At 42.6% G+C, this 23,253-nt stretch overlaps 1 protein-coding gene across 1 annotated transcript in view; it reads right to left on the bottom strand.

Annotated features, from left to right (window-relative positions):
* Window positions 1–214: 214 nt before the first annotated feature.
* Window positions 215–23,253, bottom strand: part of NADSYN1 (NAD synthetase 1) — a 1,375,099-nt gene continuing 1,352,060 nt past the window's right edge. Inside the window, exon 21 of the mRNA XM_069623454.1 lies at window positions 215–360. Within this exon, the coding sequence (XP_069479555.1) occupies window positions 307–360 (54 nt within the window). The 3' untranslated portion in view covers window positions 215–306. The remainder of the gene's footprint in view (window positions 361–23,253) is intronic.

Consider the following 23,253-nt stretch of genomic DNA (forward strand, 5'->3'; position numbering starts at 1 on the left):
TTATATGACTTAGCTTTACCATTCTTAAAGAAATCCAGTGTACCCGCTCTTAACAATCGAACAGTGATTGTACAATTCACTTTTCTCAACCAGCTCTTCTAGCGCTTCACCATGGAGTTCTGGTCCTTGGACATCATAGAGGCAGCATCTACACATCATACTTACACCCTGAGTCAAGCTTTGTGTCTTGCAAGAAATGACTGTAGGCCAAAGCGAGGTGGTATTACATTTTTATTAGGTAGAATCACAAGTGGAAGATCAGTGCAGAGGCATGTTGACTGGGAGACTTCAAACTGCAAATTATATTCAATCTACTTCTTCCTCTGCAGACAGCTCTTCTTTGTTTTCCAGTTTGTGAACCTGTCAGTGAAAACAAAGGGACCAACTAGTTATTTGTTAATTGCTTCATTTTCATCTTTACATACATGGGTGGACAACCCCTGCCACTGTTGTGGTCTATCCTACAGGGTACTGTAAAACCCTGACACTCCCCCGTCCACCTGGCCCTCTCACTCGCACCACTTCTCCTACCAATTTCAACAACACAGCATGGCTCTCAGTGTCATCACACCTATCACCCAATACTCCCTCAGGCAAACTAGCCCACAGGGGAACCAGAGAGATTTCACAACATGACTGACTTTAGCGCAACTCTACTGGTCTCCAACTCCAATACCTGTGAATTATTTGTTTCTGCACAGACCTTTCCTATTGAAAAACACAATGCTCACCCCTCACTTATCCTAGCCACCCCCTTTCTCCATCACACAGACACTTTGGTCTTACATTCATGAATGAGGTTAAATTTTTAATTCCCGATACATTTGCAATCCGCACTATCTTTCTTTCTCTGGGTTGTTGCATAAATTCAAATGTGGAGACAGGCATTCAGCTGGAGTCAAGTAGCATAAAAGTATTAGGCCACTGGCATGCAGGTTTTGCAGCCGGCATTCTGCTGAATATCTTCTTGAAGCCCAAGTTCAGTACACCCACCCATAATGCAGATACTTAATATTGACCGGGCCCTTACATTTCGAATTACATTAAGGATTGCTGTTAACTATCTGTAGCCGCTCTCTTAAGTTTAGCTGTAGTAAGTGAAATAAACATGAACTGCATGGATGTCAATATAAATCTTACCCTGCCTATGAAAAATAACAATCTCGTCCATTATGTGCAAAATGAGATAGAGACAGAGCGAGAGGTGAACGCTAGCGGTAACAGTTAAAGAAAGAAGGAGAGAAAGAGAGAGAGAAGACTGAGCAAGAGACGCAAAGAGACAGGAAAGGAAACAGACAGAAACAGAGGAGATCCAGGTAGAGAGTGAGGGGCAGAGAGAGAAAAAGAGAGGCAGATGAAAGGTACAGGGAGAAAAAGTGGGTCAGAGAAAGAGGGAGAGATAGAGTGAGAGGAGAAAAGAGAGCAGGAGAGAGAAGTCAGATTAAGAGTTAAGGAAGAGAGACAGACAGAGATCCAGATTGAGAGTGAAAGAGAAAGATAACCAGGGAGGGGGCCAAGCAGGAGAGCGTGGTAACTGTGTGCATGTGGAATTCAGGTCCTGGAGCTAGATATATGGGGTTTTGCTTTATTACATACAATAGGCACAATTGCATAAACAGGAACTGGTAGGTGAGTAAGCAAGGCCCATCAGTGGGGAGCGAAGGGGAGAGTGCATAAGCCTTCACGCCCCACCTTGCTCATGGTGCTCTTCATCACTGCAAGAGTGAAGGAGAATTTGCTCTAATCGTTCTGAAGGCTGCCCTATACATCCTTTTGTTTCAATATTAACATATGCATTGTCCAACATGCATACATGGAAGTCCTTCGAACATGGTCTATGTCAAAAGGTTTGCTTCTCCAATTCCTCTGCAAGGGTGTTCTCGTGAGTCTGGCCCTCTGCCTGGTGACATAGTAGCAATGTCCAAACAATGCATATTTTCTGTGTCAACTATTGGACTATCAGTTTCCTGCTCCAGATAGATTCTTATGGGTGCTTTTTAGTCACAGTTTTTGGCACTTGATTGAATGCATGATGAATGAAGCTCTAAACCACCGATGGGTATGTGTGTCAGTACTTGCAGAACTGTTTTTTATTTTATTGAGCTCATTTGATTATTTTCCCTTTCTTTGTTCCTTGCCTGGCCATCATTTCTTTCCCATTTCGATTTAGTCTGTTATTTTAGTTTCTTAATTTGTATACATTTCTTTTTTTTTTAAAACACTATTTATAATTTCCACAAAATATATTACAACCATGCATTGATTCCTGAGAATGAATGATTACAGTTAAAATACAAAAAGAAAACAAAACACATGCAACAACAAAGCAAAGTAAAGAACCAACATATTAATTTTAAATCATATATAAATACCAAGCTTAGATTCTCTAAAGTACCATGAAACAATACAGATCAACAATAAAACAAGACAAATCAGGACAAAGGACAATACATAAAACACACTCTCACATCCCAAGCCCCCATTACTTGAAAAAATAAACCCATTAAACTCATACCAAGACATAAAATCATCCACTCCATAGAAATTATTGAAAGGTCCCCAAATTTCTTCATATACTGTATCTTTTAGCTGCCTATAAAATAAACATTTCTCATACCTTGAAAAAATCCTCATATCACATAACCAACCCTCCACAAGAGGTTTCTTCCTCGTTTTCCAGACCTTCAACACCTGTCTGACAGCTACCAGTAAGCATTTATTAATCCAATTTCTAGTTACATAAGCAATACTGCGCCCACATCTTGGAGATAGCAGAAGCACAGACAAAGGGTTCCGCGGAAAATTGATAGTGCAAATCGCATCAATCCTGTCCAACACCTCTTTCCAATGGTCCTTCACCCTATCACTGTACCACAACATGTGCAACAGAGAACCCTTCTCCTTCCGGCACCCCTAGCAAACATCTCCCATCGATCCCAGATCATACATACGAAGTGGAGTCCAATAAATCTTATCCAACACCCTCTGATGAATATAACATACGTTTAAGTCAATTTCCCTTTAACCGGTACCTTCCAGATTTGTTCCCACTCTTCCACCGAAATATCATTGCCCAACTCCTCAGACCATTTCAGTCTCAGCCTCTCCCATGAGGCCAACCAAGCGCGCTCTAAAGGTATAAAATTCATGATATCCGAAACCTTCTGTTGCATCGCAGCAAACAATTCAGATACCTCCGGTTTCTGCGCAAATCTTGAACCTAACATCTGTCGCCGCTCAGAAAGCAAATCCCTCGATAACCTATACCTTCCCTGTTCCCTCCTCAATTCGCACCCACCAAGGCGCTAAGTCCCAATCATCATTTGAGAAAATAAACAATTTAAGTAGAAATCCTTTACAATAGCTCCCCAGGATAGGATAACCAAGCCCACCATCACAAACCTTTCGAGTCATAATATAACGTGGAATCCTAGCTCTTTTTCCAGCACCCCATAAAAATTCTGGCAAGACTTTATCAATACTCCCTAATATTTTCTTTGTGAACTGCAGTGGAATTGATTGTATGAGATACAAAACCTTAGGAAGCAGCATCATTTTAATTGCATTAACTTTTGCCCAGATACTTAAGATAGCACAACGCCACTTCCTGATGTCTCTTTGGAGAACCTCTATTATTTTATTCACATTATACTCAACCAGATAAATACCTAGATACTTGACACAATCCCTTTCCCATTTACAATCCCATCCCAATAACCGATCACAATTAAGAGTAACACTCATTGGAAAGACTACAATTATCCCCCAATTGATTTTATAACCGGACAACTTCCCTACCTCGTCAATCATATTCTTCAAAATAGGCCCACCTTCCCTCAGGTTATTCAGTATTACCACCAGATCATCCGCATATGCTAAGACTTTAATTCCTCCACCCCCTACACACAACCCTTTAATTTCACCATTCTGTCTGATACAGGCCAACAAGGGCTCTAGAACCAAATTAAAAAGGAAAGGAGACAAAGGACATCCTTGTTTTGTACCTCTAAATAATCGAAAGGGATCAGAAAATCCTCCATTCACCCAGACCCTGGCCGATAAATCCGATTTCAGAGCCCCAATAGCATTGATAAATAGTGGCCCAAATCCCATCTTCACAAGAGTATAATTTAGAAATGACCAATTAACTCTGTCAAAAGCCTTTTCGGCATCAAAAAAATTAACAAAGTCTCACTAACTGCAGATTCCGGCAAATGCATAATATCTAAGAGTCCTAATATTGTCATATCCATGTCTTTGTCTCATAAAACCCACCTGTGCCCTATCAATCAGACCTCCCATGTGTTTATCTAGCCTATTTTCCAATATCTTAGAAAAAATCTTCATATCCACATTTAGTAATGAGATAGGACTATAATTGCAGCAATGAGCCGCATCCTCCCTGGTTTTGGAACAACTGTTACAACAGCTTCCCTCATTGACTGACACAAAATACCCTCCATCATGAATCGATTATACAACTCACACAATTCCGGTGTTAGCTGCACATCAAAACATTTATAAAATTCAGTAGACAACCCATCTATACCTGGAGATTTTCCATCTTGTAAACCATCAATTGCCAACAATACTTCTGATACAGCAGTAGGTGCATCAAGCAAAGTTCTACCTTCCTCAGACAAAGCTGGAACATCAATTTTTCCAAAACATTCATCTAGATCTTGCAATTGTGGGGTAAGCTCATCAGTGTACAATTCCGTATAAAACAATCGAAAGCATTCACCTATCTCTTTACTCGTTACCACCACACCTTGGGTGCCCTTATCTATTTTACGCAAATGTGACCTTTCCAATAAACCCTTCAGTTTGTTTGCCAACAGTTTCCCTCTCCGATCTCCTCCTTCCCAATACCTTTGTCTCATATGAAACAAACCTTTCTCCATTTGAGATTCCATCTCTAGTTTCAGGGCATTCTTAACAACATTCAACTCCATCCTATCCTTATTACTATACGATAAAGCATACCTCTGTTTTAGATTTCCCATGTTAGTCTCAAGTTCTAATAACTTTGTTTCCTTTTTTTTTTCTCGCCCTAGCAGTCCAGCACATCAATTCCCCTCTAATGAAAGCTTTAAAGGAGTCCCAAACCATCAGACTATCTGACAAACCTTTATTATCAATACAATAATTAATCGAATCACACAATGCTTTGGAAGCTTGCTCATCTTTTAAGACAAAAGTCTTAAATCTCCACCTACACTTTCCACGATTCCCGCCTTCAAAATGTAACCTAATACTCACCATTGAGTGATCAGATATATTATGTTCCCCCATACTTGCTTCCACCACAGATTGCACTAATGCATCAGAAACCAACACATGATCCAGTCTCGAAAATGAATCATGTACCGGGGAATAAAAAGAAAAATCTAATTCTGTTGGATGTAAGATCCTCCAAGTGTCTACAAGGTCATAGATATCTATAAAGTCATTAAATTCGTTGCTTGATTTTTGTCCAGAAAAATCTATCCCTTTTATAATCGAATATGCAATTAAAGTCCCCTCCCAAGATAACCGATTCTCCTCTCATGTCACGTAACATTGTTTCCAGATTCGCAAAGACTTTACCACTATTACCATATGGACCATAAACAGAGCCAATAGTAAGCAACTTCCCTTCATATTTCAAATCAACCATTACATTTCTGTTGTTCCTTGTATGACCAATTCTGCTTGTGGAGAGTGCCTGGAATATGGTGGAGAGTCAGCATTCTTATGTAACAAGAGCATAGCAGTCATATGACTGGTGTGGTCAGAGCCAAGATTTAGCGCAATCCTCATCATCTCTGTTTGGACACTAGGTGTCGCATGTCAGGCTTAAACTGGTATATGGGGAGAACCTTGGCTGGCCCGTGCAGCTAGAAGACACAGTGGGTGCACCATTGCTGTGGCAGAGACGGCCTATCTGTGCTGGCCTGGAGCCCATCTGGGCCCAGGGCCAGCCACCCTGCTTCCTGTGCCATGACCTCATCCCCCACCGATGTGAGCTAAGGCAAGCTATTCTTCTCTCTCTCTACAACATCTAAACAAGAATTATGGATTCTCCTTGAAGACTTAAGACACTTAGTACTAAACATGTTATGAGAAGCGCACACCACCTTCATTAATCCCCAGGCTATTGACATCTTGAGTCCTACTTTTTTGGAGCGTCTAATGAATACATTTATTCAACTATCAGCAGATGATGCCCTTTTTCTTTTCAAATTGCATGGTACTCATTCTTATTTGTGCTTTTCTGATTAATAACTGCTCAAAAGTCAAAACAGACAATCATTGACATGATCTTATTCTCGACTACAATTTGGATATACTCGGAGCTACCAGAGATGCCCCTTTTACTTTGTGTCAATTTTTTATGAACCATTGTGTCTAAATGTATATTAGAGGTGTTCGAATTCTTCTTTATTGGCATTCTCAAATACTCAAAGTTAATATCACATTTACATGTTTGGAAGGCAACAGTTGGCCGTGGGAGCCAAAAGTAGCTCCTGGTAGCCATTGGTTTCAAGTTAACCAGGCTCTACTATGCCAGAAGCAGGAACTAAATAGCTCCCAGCTTCCCTCAATTTCGAACCCGGATTATTCTATTCAACCTAGGCACAGCCTTGAAAAAGACCAATGTCGAAACACGTGTCAGCTGTTAGTTGTTATAATTTTAGGCAGATGTTCTCTGCATAGATATCAAGTTGTTTTTTTAGGCAGATGGTTTCTGCATGAATTTGCTTTATTGTCATAAGATTCAGGTTTCTTTTGTGTACCCTAACTTCAATTAATACCTTGTAATGAACACTTCATTATGGATCACTACATATCCTTCCCATGCACATTGTTGTCAAGGAGTTATTAGTCCAATACGTTTAACATATTGGACCTCACAGGCTCAGGTTTCTTTACCCAGACATATGTTGCAGGATTGAGCATGATTATTTGTTCCAAAATTAATTAATTTTTTGACCAGAGCAGGAGAATATACAGTTCGAAGAGCAGGGGAATATACAGTTCGAATCCTGCATATTTTTTGCATCATATTACACTCGTTTTCTACATTTTGCCAAAAATACAACACTACATAAACCATCAGGTAGATGAACAATAGCCCCAATTAACAGTATACATGTAGCTTTATCACAATATATCTATTATACAATCAAGTGAGACATATGTCAAATACACAATGCATTTTTTAAAGTGATTAAAAGAATCTAATTTCAAAGTGGGCTAGATATACCATTTACAATGGATGTAGTAGGTCTGTGTACTAACATAAAACATGAGGACGGTCTGACATCTATGGAATGGTTACTTTTAAGGACAGAACTGTTTAGCTGACAGAATTTGTGTTCCAACTCTCTTAAAGATTATATGGATGAACAAATTCTTCAGATATGAGGATCAATTTTTCCTTCAAATATCAAGAACTTCCATGGGGTCAGCTATGGCCCTTGTATGCTAATAAATGTTATGTATGTATCCTTTTGAGACTGAGAATATTCTGTGAAAAGACCCATGGAAAACATATTTAAAGAGTTACACGAGAAATAGAGACAATATGTTTGGAATTTGGAGTGCGTCTTCAGATTCACTTCAAGACTTTTTTGAATATGTTAACCAGCTACATACAAGGATACAATTTAAATGCCAGCATAGGGAAACAAGAATTACATTTTTTATATGGAAACATATTGTCAAAATGAGGAATTAGAAAACACGGTTTACTCTAAACCAACTGATAGGAATAGTTAACTTCTAGCTACGATTTTCCACCCATGTAGGACTATAGAAAGTATTCCATTTAGTTAATTTCTGCGTTATAGAAGAAACATTTCTGATCCCTGAATTCGACCAAAAAAGCACTGACGTAAAAAAGAAATTCTGAGTCTGAAAATACAAGAAGGATTTAACTGTGGCATTAGAAACACGCATTGGCAAAGCCAATAGTTTTGGCGTTTATTGCTGCTCTTTGCTATTTGCATTTACAGGCACCAAGGTGCAAGGAGGAGCATGCAAAGTTTCAAAGGAGGATGTGACAAGGGGTGCGGGAGTGCAAGAGAATGAGAAGGAAGAGGAATGGAGCAAGGGAGGAAACGATTGAGAAAGGGGGTCATCAATGACGATGCTCCTTCTCTAGCTCCTACCACACCTCCGACCTGTACCCCTCCCCGAAAGGTCTTTAAGGCTGGCAACCTTCTCCATTTTGCCACTCTCAATTCTCGATTGGCTGTTAAACACTCCTCTGACATTTGTCACCTTCTTGAAGAACTTAACCTCAATGTCCTTGGTCTCAGCAAGACATGGTTCACGGCCAGCTCTGTCACTAGTTTTGACACTCTCCTCCCCGACGGCTACAAGATCCTCTCAGCCCCAACCAGCCCGGGTGGGGGTGCAGCCCTGATCTTCCCTGAGTGGATCCCTGCCTCTCTCATTCACACTCAAGCTTACTCCTCTTTTGAATGCCTAGTCTGCAGGCTCTCTCTCTCTCCTAGCCACTCTCTTACAGTTGTTACCCTCTACCGGCCCCCTGGTCAAATCACGCTTTTCTCTCAGAGTGGGCTGACCTCTCCTCCTCCCTCTTGGCCTCAACCACTCAACTTCTTCTTCTAGGTGACCTCAAAATTCATCTTGATTCTACCTATCCCTTATGTGCATTCTTGCGCGACCTCTGCGACTCACTCTCCCCTCTCTATCCTTCCTTCCGGCCTGACTTACTCTGCTGGGCACACACTTGATGTCCTGATCTCATCTGGCCGCCACCTCTCTAACCCTCTTATCACTCCTCTCTCCTGGAGTGATCACTGCCTCCTCTCCTCCCATCTCTCCATCTCCCCCCAAGCCGAGTCCTCTCCTAGATTGCCTCCCACCTTCTCAGATATTTGTCCCATGAAGCGTGTGTCAGTTGAGGCCTTCGCTGCAATGCCCTTGCCTCTCACTTAATCTCCAAAACCAAAGACATCCTTTCCACCCCTTTCCTCCTCTCCCCCTCCTCCTCGTCTCACTGACCCTCATTCAGTTACTCCCCCTCCCTCTTCTCCTTCTTTCCTCTTTACTCCACCAATGAGGTAGCTAGACAAGTCTGATCTATGAAAACCTCATCAAAACAGGTCCATCCCTGTTTCTTTAAAACCATTAAGGACCACATTGACACCCTTGCTCCGGCTCTTGCCGATTTCTGCAACCTCTCATTTGCCTCTGGCTCTTCCCCTCCCCTCCCCTCTTAAGCACTCCCTTGTGCATCCTCTCATCAGGAAATCCACGGCTGACCCATCATGTCCGGCAAACTACTGCCCAATTTCCCTTTTTGGGAAAGCTCCTGGAAAAGCTGGCCATCCCTCAGCTTAACCTTCATTCCGACTCGGTTGACTCCCTCCATGACCACCAATCTCGCTTCAGATCTGCCAGAAGCACAGAAACTGCTCTCCTGAACACCCGTGAAGACCTGCTCTCTAACCTCGATTCTAACATTCCCACTGTCCTCATCTTACTTGATCTCTCCTCTGCGTTCGACCGGGCCAACCATACCACCCTGCTCAATCGTCTCTGTGACAACCTGGGTATCACCGATCAGGCTCTGGCCTGGCTGACCTCTTTTCTCTCTGATCGACCCGCCCAGGTACAACTCTGGTCCTTTCTATCTTCAATTTCCCTCTCCACATGTGGTGCCCCCCAGGTGTCTAACCTCTCACCCTGGCTTTTCAACCAATACCTGGCAAGTCTCGCCTACTGCATCTCCCATTTCTGCTCACCTTTCCAATGCTATGCTGACGACACCCAACTCATTTTCAGGCTTCCTTCAGCCTCCTCCTCTCCTTCCCTCATCTCTGATTGTCTAATCGCCATTCAAAATTGGTGTGCCACCAACGATTTATGTCTCAATGCCAACAAGACTGAGATCCTCTTTATTGGAACACTATCTCCATCCCTTCCTCTCACTCTCTGGCCTGCCTCCCTTGACCCTCCTACTCCCACCTGTGTGGCCAAGAACCTTATCTTAAAGTTATCTTTGACTCTACACTCTCCTTCTCCTCACACATCTCGGACGTCTCCAAAAAGTCAAACTTTTTATTGCATCTCCTGAGAGCTACTCTGCCTTCCCTCTCCTTCCCTCAAAAGCTCACTGTTTCCCAAGCTCTGGTTCTCTCCAGACTGGATTACTGTAACAGCCTCTTTCTAAATTGACCTGCCTCCACTCTCCGCCCCTTTACAACTAATTCAGAACATGATTGCGAGACTTGTCCTTGGCCTCAAGCTCTGGGATCGAATCTGGGATCGAATCTCTCCCGCCCTGAAATCCCTTCATTGGTGGATGCAAGGATTCAATTTAAAACCCGCTGCATTGTCCACAAAGGCTTTCTAGGGTCTGGGTCCAAAATAACTTCAACTATCCCTCTGTAAACATCTCCCCTCTCGAGCCCTTTGCTCCTCTACTTCTAACTCCCTCAGGGTTAGTCTTTTGTAAAGAAACAAGAGGAAAACCACCTCTGATTCCGGAAGCATCTCAAGACCTTCCTCTTTGCCTCTTCCTTTTCCCCCCTTCTCCCCTGTTGATCTGTTTCTTCTCTTGGCATTGTGCACCTGGCCACCCTCTGTCATCCGGACCCAGGTACCTGCTCACCCTGCCACCCTCCTGCACTGCCTCCAGGCCACCTCCTGCACTAGGGTTCTGTATCTGTACCCATACAGTCCCCTCCCACTTTTCTTCTGCACTTATCAGATATACATTATCTGACCAACTTTCACTTGCTGGTTGCACTACCAGGGTTTTTAATCGCCATTTATTTATTTCTGGTTTTCTCTCCTCGGCTCTGCACTTTCACCCCCCCTTCTATGCGCTACCCCCTTTTTGTTCCCGCTTGTTCCCCTCCCCTTTTGCCTGGTCGCGCTCTGAAACACTTGTGTACGAGTGCGATATAAATAAAATATCATATCATATAAATATGAGAGAGAAAGGTTGAGAGTGAGAAGGTAAGAAATAAGGTGGGAGTTCGAGATGAAGGATGAGATAGATTAAAGAATGGGGTGGGTGGGTTGTAGAATGATTTGGGTGAGTGGGGGTAGAGAGCATGGGGATTGTGTCAGGTGGGTGGGTGCAGTGAGAGTTGGGGTAGGTTTGGTGGGGTTGGTGAGAGCGGGGAGGTTGTGTGGGGTTAGAGAGTGTGGGGTTAGGGTGGGTGTGTGGAGGTCGAGACAGTGGGTGTAGGGTGGGGGTGTGTGGGGTTAGGATGGGTGGGTATTGGGGAAAGACTTTGGGGTAGGTTAGGTGGGGGTAAATAGTGGGGGCAAGGTGGTTGGGGTGGAGAGATTGGGGGTTGGTAGAGACTGGAGGTGGGGGTGAGAGTAGAGAGAGTGGGGGTAGAGAGGGTTGGGTTAGGGTAGAGAGTGGGGGTTAGGTTTGGGTGGGTGGGGTAGAGTGTGTGGCTAGGGTGGGTTGGGGTATAGAGAGTGGTAGGGTGGGTGGGGGTAGAGAGCAGGTGTTGGCCGAGAGTGGGGATAGGGTGGGTGGGGGTAGAGAGTGGAGATTGGGTGAAGGTACAGATGGTGGGGATTGGGTGGGTGGGGTAGAGAGCGGGGGTAGGGTTGGTGGGTGGGGGCTAGCGAGATTGGGGCTAATGTGGGCAGGTGGCAGTAGACAGGGTAGGGTTAGATTGAGTGAGATTTGGGTGGGTGATGGTAGAGAGGGTTGGTGTGGGTAGAGAGTGAGGGGGTAGGGTGTTAAGGTGGGTAGGGGTTGGTGACATTTGAAATCACTGAGCATCTGGGAAATGGAAAGCCAGCACCTGACTTGCATCTTACAAAGCGGGTGATTGGAGCAAATATTTTTAGGGAACATTGAAAGGATAGAGGAGACAGGTGAGTTTCTTTCTTTATTTTAGAGCTTATATAGGCCCCACTCGCTTCTTTCAAGTCAGTCCTCTTTCTGTTACTCTGTGCTTCCAAAGAAGCAGCACCTTTATCACTTTGATTGGTTCTGACCAACTCACCACATCTTCTTTCCTCCCTCGAGACAGTTTAATAATCATTCATCACCCACTACAAACTTCCTCTCTTTCACAGCTTTAGGAACATCAAAACACCTCTTATCCTGTCATTGTTTCTTACTAATGCTATTTCTAATGTTCTGTAAATCAATGCGTCTCACCCCCGCTCCCCTAAGCCAAGGAGGACAAACTCTTGTATTGGGCTTCCTGCCCCATAGCATCTCAAAAGGTGAAATGCCTGTAGTGGAATGAGGAGTACACTAATACTTCATCTGCAGCTTTCCTCCAATCTCTCCCCACAGCAATGGCCCCTCTGATGCTATCCTTGATGACATGATTAAACCTTTCTACTATCCCATTGGTTTCGGGATGATAGATAGAACTTGCCATATGCTGAATCCCATTGTTTTTTTTAAAATGTTTCCATCTCCTCTGACATCAATTGCACACCATTATCTGTAATGATACTTGACGGATATCCTTCCATTTTGAATAGCTCATCTATGAATTGTACAAAGTCTCTTGTACAAATATGTTGTACCAATGATGTCTCCACCCAATGAGACAACATCTCAACTAATACAATACAGTACTTTAAACCTGTTTGACATCATACCGGTCCCACAATGTCCACACCTATCCACTCCCATGGGATTTCAGGAATGGACGTTAAAGTCATTGGCTCCACCCTTGTAACAGAGGTTTTGCAAGACTCTTCATGGATATGGAATTCTCCCACCAACCTCTCCACTTGTTCATCCATGCCTGGCCACCAATAACCTTGTCTCAACAACTGCTTAGTCTTTGTCATACCCGGATGGCCTTCATGTGTTCTAGCCAGTATTTTGATTCTCACACCTTGAGGAGGAACTAGCTTGTCTTTCCCTCATCAACATATCTCCCTTTCAGCTCCGTTCATCAAATACTAGTCTCATGGCATTGGGTATAAAAGCTCTCCTCATTTTGTTGCTTTTCATTCCACATGCAATACATGTTTTAGTATCCCTCAATAGCTCATCTTCTAACATGGCTTCCCGCCATTCTTCCTCCAACACCACATCCTGATTCACTTCAATTACTAGCACTTGATCATCTAGGTCTTCATCTGCATCTTGTTCCTCAACCACATCGGTCAATCAAGACAATCTGCAGCTTTGTTTTGCACTCCTGGTACATACTCCACCTCCCATAAATAATCCTGCAGGATGGCCACCCACTTCCTAATCCTGGAGGATACCTTTGTCTAGACCTCTGGTGGTTAAAATGTCTTTTAATGGGTTATGGTCCGAGCAAAGTGTACATTTCATGCCCCAAGAAAATGGCTGAAACTTATCTATGCCTGTTTGACTGCCAACAACTCGCCCTCAATTGTTGAATAATTATTCTCTGGTTCTTTTAACACTTGCGAAGCAAAAGACACAGTAGATTACTTACCCTTAAACACATGTGTTGGCACAGCTCCTAAACCTTGACTACTGGCATCTGTTGCTACTATAGATCTACTGGGATCATAGCTGCTGAGTGTTGGGGCTTTATTCAAAGCTTCCTTGATAGCCTCAAATTCAGTTTCACAAGTATGATCCCATAGGAATTTGGCACCTTTCTTCACTAATTTCCTCATATTCACGGATTGTGTGATTAAACCTAGACTACATTTTGAGTAATACTCTGCCATTCCCAAAAAGGAAATTACCTGTGCCTTATCCGTGGGACTGGGGAAACCCAAAATATTATTCACAAGTTCCAATTTGGGTCTTATACCATTTTCAGAAATGTCATGGCCTAAATAGTGAATTGTGGTTTATGAATCATACACTTATCTTTGCTAAGAGTCAAACCATGTTCCAGGAAAATATCAAGTAATTTCTTTAATCTCTTAACATGCTCTTCCTGGAATTGACATAAACTAGTACATCATCTTGAAAACATAGAACCCCCCCGGATGTCACTTAACATTTGATACATCACCCTGTGGAAGACCGTAGCAGCAGACACTAAGCTAAAGGGCATGCGTTTACACTGGAATAGACCCTCAGGTGTAATGAATGTAGTGACATTCCTGGAATCCGGATGAAGAACTATTTGATGGTAGGCAGATCTCAAATCTAGAGTGCTCATGATTTTGGCCCCTTTTATTGTGCCTAACATTTCCGTAATCGTTGGTAATGGATGCCTATCAGCTATAACTGAGCAATTCACTGACCTCAAATCGATACAAAGTCTTAGTTTTCCATTGGGTTTGTGTACAACCACCAGGGGCTAGACCCATTCAGAGGACTCAGTCCTCTCAATGGCACCATTCTTCTCTATTTCTTCAAGTTCATCTTTGACTTTCTGTCTAAGATTTATGGGAATAGGTCTAACCTTTGGTACTACCGGAAGGGAGTTTGATTTTATCCTAATTTTGTGCATGCCATTTTTAAAACAACCTAATTTGTCTCTAAAAACCTAATGAGATTCAACGTTCATCAAATCACCAATTGAGGATACACCCTCAATTATTCAATCAACTGCATAAACCATCTCTTCAGCACTGGGGTCTAACTTTATTCTAAGTCTCTTTTGATAAGGCCAACTCAACAACGGAAGAGTATGATTATTCGATATGTATACATTTCCTTTGGCCATTCTATCTTTAAATTATATGGTGGACCAAAACCAACCTAATATCTCAATTTCTTTCCCACCATATGCTACTGGCTTTATATCCACCCCGTAGAGATGAACTTTGAGTAATTTGCTTTCATAATTTTCTTCAGCATTAATGTGAATTTAGCACCCGAATCTATCACCATTTCAAATTCCACACCATTATTTTTTACTGTCGACATGGGTTTTTCTGCATCAGCATCTTCATGCGTCTTAGAAATTCAGGCCATTTGTTCAATAGTTTTTTTGTTGCTGGTCTAGATGCTTTGCATCTAAATGTGTATATCTTTTCATTGTACATTGTTATATATTTCTACTTCCTACACAATATAAGCACATTCTTCTGAGCAGAGTCAGGCTGGGACAAGAAATAGGCCCAGTCACCCCAAAAAAAGTGGCCCACCCCTCGCCTCACAACCCTTGACCTCTGATGACATCGCCGGAAGTGATGTCATTTGACCCCACCCCAAAGTGACATCCCTGGAAGCGATGAAACACGACCTTTCACCCCTTGACAAAACACGAAGTAGCATCAAATGGCATTGTTCATACGTACACTAAATTACTGTGAATCCAAGCAGATGTCCAAGGCCAAATGATATGCTATTGTAGAGCACTTACGCTTAAGCTCTTTTTTATAGAACAAATATGCATACAATATCACCCAACCTGTGTTGGTACTCATTTATCGACCTAAGAAGGATGAAAAGCGTTTTGGAAAAAAAATAAAAATTGAAAAAAAATGAAAAAAATGTTGGAACTTTTTTCTTGAAACTGGCCCAGGCATGGGCAGAAACTGGTCCCTACTCTCCAGGGACGATTTTGGTCTGGCCACGGCCGAAAGGCAGAGGGGCCAATCCGACCCAGCTTCTGAGTCATCACATAGTGTGACAAAACACTCTACATTCTCTTTCTTTGTTCTGAAACGGTTTGTGAAATTACCCTTCCTATTACATTTCTTAGAAATGGCCTTGACAGCAGGACATTTGTCACTATTGGTAAAGTGGTAAATACTATCACAACGGGACCATTTATTTCTATCCTCCCATTCTCTCTTTTCTTTAAATCTACATGCTTTCTTTTTTTAACAGACTTTTTCTTATCTGGTTTCTTGCTTTGCTTTTTTTTAACAGACTTTTTCTTATCTGGTTTTTGCTTTGCTTTTTTTAAACAGACTGTTTCTTATCTGCTTTCTTGCTTTGTACAGTTAGAACATCCATGACCTGTGCATCATCACTTTTCTTGGTATCAACTTCAGATCTCTTTTCCAATTCTCTTATACAATTGTGGGTGTGTTCAACCTCCTTCGCAACTCTAAGTACCTCTTCAAGGGGAGGCTTGCTTTCAGATCATGAGCCCTCACATACTTCACTTTCAGCCCACTCTAACATAAACTGGTCACAGAGTCTCTTATTGAGAGAGGTTCCAATAGTAGCTAAACCCCTCAAAGCAGTATCATGTTGCTCTACAGACTGTTGTCTGTTTTCTTTTCCCAAAGTATTTGTCTTTCTAGTATGATGCTTATGGATTTCTCATAATGTTTGTCCAACATCAATATGCATTTATCATATTCTGATAGGCCTTTGGACTCATCAAAGGATAATTGAGGAAGATACTCGAATTGCTCCTGCCCATAATTTTCCAGGCAATGTAACAAACATTTCTTTATCTCACTAGCAAAATTCAGCCCATGAACAGCCAATACAAAGCTCAAAACGCTTCTTACACCTCTTCCAAGGAATACTGGGATCACGTTTGTTCTCTAAGAAATAATTGGGTGGTGGTACCCCTTGCATGTTTGTCAATTAATAGTGGTATGCTTATAAAATGTTGCACACAAACGTACTTCTAAAATGTAATTGTGCACCAATCAGGTATGTAGTCTCAGGTGTGGAAAGGAAATCCAATTTACATATATAACAGGTAGTTCTGGTTGATAATTAACAGGAGGAGGATGTGTATATAGCAAGTGACAAGGTAGGTGTGATTATATACTACCAAAGAGCTCCTTAATTATAAATGTGTCCCATAACCTGCAATAGAATTCAACTGTTAATAAACATTAATATTGGAAGGACTTCTTACCAGCGATACTCTTCCACATTTGCATTGAAGCAAATATTGCCTCATATGAAATAGAATCTTCGAAATAATAAACATTAAGGTTGGAAACATTTGTCACCAACAACACGCATCCACAATGAAATCAGATATTGCCACCAAATTATCACTTTCAAATCTGCAATATCAACAATAAGAAAAACAACCTCTCAAAAATATCCTTCATCCACGAAGTAAATGCTGAAGTAAAATGCTGACAATACACCACACAGCTATTGGAATGAAAATGCAGTATGTAGACATTATATGCAATTGTCATCACAGATATACAGTGTCATGTTATGTTATTCAAATACCAATAAAGTTGACCTATATGTCAGGGACGTTGGCTTGCTTAAACAATCTCTCAAGGAGGGCCAGTATCCAAGCTTCAGAGTATACATGGTCAGCATGCAAAGTGTATACACGGTAAGCACTCAAAGCACCCCGTGCACACTTGATCCAAGGTAGAATCAATAACAGTGCTTTTCCACTGTGTTGCTTTGCACAGTCACCCAGTGCACACTTGATCCCAGGTAGAATCAATAACCATGCTTTTCCCCTGTTTTGCTTTGCACAGGCCCCTCTCTTGATTCGCCACAGGCGCCAATATTAATGAAGCACAGTACGAACGAAGCAGTCCCTGTTCCACTGGCTTTGCTCCGGCCCTCCCTCCACGGGCGCCGATATAAATAAAGCACCTTCGCACAGGATCCTTCAACACAAGGCAGTTAGCAGGATTCCCACAGTGTAGGGTCCACAGGGCAGAACACAGGTTGCAAAGCAGGACACTCCTTACTTGAAGTGAGAAGGACTTTTGCAGAGGTATAGCAAGCACAGCTCAGGTTAACAGTAGGTCCACAACGCCAGTACGCAGTGGGGCCCCAGCGTTGTCCAGCTCGTCGCATTGAAAGGATGCATCAATGATGGTGAGTTTCTTCTTTATTTAAGAGCTAATCGACACTCCACTGGCTTTCTTCAAGTGACCTCTCTTTCTGTTAATATGTGCTTCCAAACATGCACATCTAATGGAAGATGCATCTTGTTACCAGTCCGCATTAGGTGCTCTACATTTGTTCCAGGCACAGAAGTTACATAGTGCAACATGTTACACACTTCTCATTGGGTAGTACGGAGGAGGAGTTTGGTAAAAAGAGATTTTAGTAATTTGGTAGTTTCATGCCGTGGCATTGCCCGAGCTATGCCAAACAGATATTCTCAGTTTAGAACCCATATTCCCTCTCTCTTCTCTAACAATGGTTTCTGCAATTTTGTGGCGCAAGCGACAATTTGACAAAAAAGCTTTCCGTATTCCACAGTCTGCATCTTAAAACAGTTATAATTTTTTATTTGGTGTAAATTAGATGCTGTGAACAACACAGAGCACTCCACGATTCCCAAAGTATTTCAGGTGGAGAATCTGTATAACTGTTTGATGTCCCACGTCCCTGCAGATTTCACAATATGTTTATTTTAAATATTAAGACACCATGGTTGTAACTGGTGGACTGGCCTACAGGGGATTCTGGAGATTTGCCAGTAGGTCTCTGCACCCTGAGCCTCTTTTGAGTGGGATAAAAGTAAAGAATGTGTTACTAAGCTTCTGTTATATGTTACTATGGGCCCAATTTGAAAAACATTTCCAGGGCTCCTTTTGGCTCTCAGTCCAGCCCTGCAGGTGCATGCAAGGTTTTTTTGAGACTGAGGTCTTAGTTGCTCCAGTTATTCTTCGAAGCACGTCATTAGATGGGATACAACAGTTGCTACATTGTATTTCTTAGGATACAATCAAACACGGAAATAAAATAATACCCACAATTTACTCCGGCATTCCTGTGTCATTTTCTCTCACATTACGCAACTATACATCCGTTAACAAGTTAGTGATATGATTAGAGATTATTTCTTCTCAAATGTTATTCATTGTCCCAATAGCAGCGAGAAAAAAAAACTGCTTTCACCTTTTTATAGTTCAGACTTTCACACGTTATTGTGAGTGACGTTATTAGCCTTTATTTCAAATGCCTATCTGGATGTATCAAGGAGGAACCCCAGATAAATCTAGGGGTCACGAATGTCCTCCCTAGTGTGGTTCACATGTCTGAAAGGACTCAACACTCTGCCACTAAATAATGTCAGACACAGACACATTTTTTTGTAAAACATGTTTTATTTTGTACAGTGGAAATCTAAATGTGCAAAACATCCTGAATGTATGTGTATAAGTAGTGTTTCATTGTGTAAATACAATCAGCAATGTGTACATTATTGTATCCTCTTTAAATGTAAACACTGACACCATTTTAAAACACGTATTACTTATCTGAATGGCCATTTGTCCCCAAATGACCACCCTTGGTGAATCCTAGCAGGGGGACATCTGTGAAAACTTAGAAGGAAAACTATTTCACTGTCAACCCCCTGCAGCCCTTCTACAATTATGTACCCTGAGGCTGCATTAAAAAAAGTCACACCAAAACAGAGAGAAGAGCCCGATAGTGAATGCATCGAGGAGGGCTGTTTTCAACTGCTGGTCATGTTACTGTCACTGAAGGCCTGCTGTAAGGCCCCTTTATTGGCTCTTTAGCTGCTGCGAGCCACTCGTTTTTGAGGCCATGCCCCTTCCTGGGACAGAGGAGAGAGTGGGGCACGCGCCATGTCTAGTGCTGCCTGTTGTGGTGTCACGTGCCGAGAATAGCCGGTCACGTGACAAGAGAAACAAGGAAATAGGAAAATAAAGAGTCAACCGGAACTGACGTCAGTAAGTCAGTCTGGATGAGTAAACGGAACTAAACGGTCTTGTTTTCTTTTATGCTGCGACGCGCTGCCCCATAACATTTGAAACTGAGAAACATGTGGTAACGATCTTCCCGAATGATGTTTACATAAACATCACACTGGCGACGAAGGATGGGGAGAGCCCAAATGTGAAATTAATGTGGACCGCGACATCCACGAAGTAAGAAGAAAGTGAGGTGAGAGGCCCATAACGGATTGAAAAGGCGCGTATGCAGAGCCTCGTTGTCGTGCCCCCAACATTCCTTTTCACAGCATAATAATTAACGGAGGAAAATGCGCGCATATACAGAGCCTCAATTTAGTGCTCTTAATATTCCGTTATACGGCTCAATAACTAACGGAGGAAACGTGCGCATTGTACAGTGCATTGTTGTAGTGCCCCAACGTTCTGTTTACACGCTCAGAAGAAACAGAGCCCCATCTCAGCAACCTCAACGTTGAGAAGTCGTTAATAGAAAAAGGAAAGCACAAATCAACATGTTTTTGTTTTTCAACACGACAACCTTTGAAAATACAGACACAGAGACAGCAATAAATAAGGATCACAAATATCACTAACCAAAAGAAGAAAAAAAAAAAGATGTAAAGCTATCAAAGGAACATTGTGAACAAACTAAAACAGCAACTCTGTATATTGGTCATTGAAACCAAACTAGTTTGGGGCACGTGTTTTTTTTATAACTTATTTCCTTCATTTTTATTTTTGATTCATCCAAATAAAAACTCAGTTTGTGAAACATCACAGCGCCAACCATGTCCAGCAATGAAACAAGCCCTGCGAGGACTGGTACGAGCCTACCAACAAGAAGAAATGCTAACACAGATCAACCAGACCCAGCATTGACCACCCTCATGCCACCGTTTGACCCATTCACCACGGGAGCAGCTATTCGATGGGAAATCTGGTTACAACAATTTGAAATGCATTTGGATGCAAGAGAAATCACTTTAAGCAAGAAAAAACGCATATTTCTTCTACTCAACATTGGAGCAGCAGCACTACGTTTGTTCAACGCAATCCCAGACCATGGAGATGAAAACAACTACGATGCTGCAAAGAATGCTCTCACCAACATGTTTAAGCTGGAACTCAATCCAGACTATGAACGCTTTCATTTCTGTATGGCGAGACAGCGTGAAAATGAGACAGTAGACCAATTCCATGCACGCTTACGTGAAATGGCAGTTGGCTGTGAATTTCCCAACGAAGAATTTGCTATCCGTCTTCAAATTATAAATGGAATTTCATCTGAAAAATTGAGAAGGGCCATCCTGTCGGAGAGAAACATAAGCCTGTCCCGAATCTTAGAAATGGTACGCCTGTGCGAACAAACAGAAGACTAAGTGGCAGTCATTGAAGCGGCCATCCAAAAACTCCCGCTTGACAACCCAAAACCAACGGAAGAGGTTGCTGCTATATCGAGAACCCAAAACACCAGAGAACAGAGTTAGCGAAGAAAGAAGACTCCAAGAACACAAACGTCACAAGGGAGAGACAAAGCATGTAAATGGTGCGGGGGCCCATGGCACAAGGGGGAAGTCTTGCCCAGAATGGGGATCGACATGCCGAAAATGCAACCACCTCAACCACTACACAGCTGTCTGTTTAAACCCACCGAACAAAAGTGATTGAGAACAAGCACCGTGGCAAACTCATGAACGGCAGAAGAAATTCGGCCCCAGAGAAACAACTCGACAACCAGGAAGGAAAGGAAGGGCAAGAGCAGTAGATCACTCCCAGCGATTACCGGACACAAGTGAAAGTGAAGAAAGTGAGGACAGTACATCCCCAGATAGAAAGGACCATGACAGAAGGAAAAAACCCAGTAAACAAATACACTGTGTACACCTCATCTCACCTGTAGAGCCGCAACGGTCTAGACAACGGAAAAGACCATCATGCACTGTCATTTCTGATGGAGAACCACTACGTGTAGTCATAGACACAGGTGCAACAGTCATCATGCACTGTCATTTCTGATGGAGAACCACTACGTGTAGTCATAGACACAGGTGCAACAGTCAATGTAATGCCAGTATCAGCATTTAACAAACTTCACCCAAAGCCTAAACTCCAAGAAAGGAAGGTCAGACTGTACGCATATGGCTGCAAGAAACCTCTGCCAGTACAAGGGTCGTTCAAATCTGATTTCGCCCATAATAGTGCCATGTGTCGAGCACGACGCTACGTCATCGATGCTGGCTGTGAAACATTGCTAAATTGCAGAACCGCTGAGAAACTCAAATTAATCAATTTTGCTTTCAACATTCAGTGCAGAGAAATTGATGAATTGCTAAAACAACACCACAAGGTATTCCAAGGCATTGGACGTTTAAAGGGCAGGTCAATTAAACTCCACATTGACCCCACCATTGAACCAAAAGCAGTACACGACTGCTGAGTACTTCACATGAGGGAAGCTCTAAGGAAAGAATTAGACAAACTAGAAGCAGCAGGCATCATCGAGAAAACATCTGGGCCAACGCCGTGGGTATCTCCCATGGTAGTCGCGAAAAAACCTAAACCACCAAACGCAGTACGGATCTGCATTGATTTGCGGCTCCCTAATGCAGCTATCGGAAGAGAACGCCACATTACACCGACCATAGATGAACTTATTGTTGACTTAACGGGAGCAACTATTTTCAGCAAACTTGACCTTAGGTCTGGATACCATCAACTTAAGTTAGCCAAGGAGTAGAGATACATCACTACATTTGACTCCCACCTCGGACTACGACGCTACAAGCGGCTAAATTTCGGAATATCATCAGCTGCTGGGGTAATCCAGCATGAGATTAGAAAAGTTCTCACCAGTTTGGAAGGGACGATGAAGATCAGTGATGACATCATTGTGTATGCGTCCAATGAAGGTGAACACCTTAAACGCCTTGCAGCAGTTCTACGCAGATTAGAAGAATCCAGATTGACTCTGAATGCCGAAAACTGTGAATTTGGAAAAGAAGAACTAAACTTCTTCGGGTACATTTTCAACGCAAAAGGAGTATCGCCAGATCCTGCCAAAGTCAATGACATTAAAACCATCAGACCTCCCACATCAGTTACTGAGGTAAGGAGTTTTATGGGAATGGCGACATCCTGTGCGAGATTTATTCCAGATCTCGCCACCATTGCAAGCCCTCTCCGTGAACTAACCAAGAAGGATCAAAAGTGGGAATGGCTGCCTGCTCACCAACAAGCGTTCCAGCAAATCAAGGACAATTTATCTGCATCCACAACAATGGCTTTCTTTGACATCAAAAGGCATACAGAACTTCTAGTCGACGCTAGTCCAGTTGGCCTAGGAGCTGTGCTTACCCAGACTGACAACGATGGAAACGTCTACCCAATTGCTTTTGGCAGTCGTGCGCTGACAAAAACGGAACAGAATTATGCACACATAGAGAAAGAGGCGCTAGCTATTCTATGGGGATGCAGACACTTCAAAGTATACCTGCCGAGCAAGCGAACAAAAGTATTCTCAGATCACAAACCACTTATACCAATTTTCAGAGGTTCAGCACCTCATCCACCAGCACGCATTGAAAAATGGATGCTTCAACTCCAGCCATACAACATAGAAGTGGAGTACCGACCAGGGACAGATAATCCAGCGGATTATCCATCTCGCCACCCACGACCTGTTACAGAAGAACACCACGCAAGAGAGACAGAAGAACATGTGTGCCATGTTGTAGCCTGCGCCTGACC

The sequence above is a fragment of the Ambystoma mexicanum genome, chromosome 11 (assembly GCF_040938575.1).
Source record: "Ambystoma mexicanum isolate Mex_15411 chromosome 11, UKY_AmexF1_1, whole genome shotgun sequence".
Lineage (NCBI taxonomy): Eukaryota > Metazoa > Chordata > Amphibia > Caudata > Ambystomatidae > Ambystoma > Ambystoma mexicanum.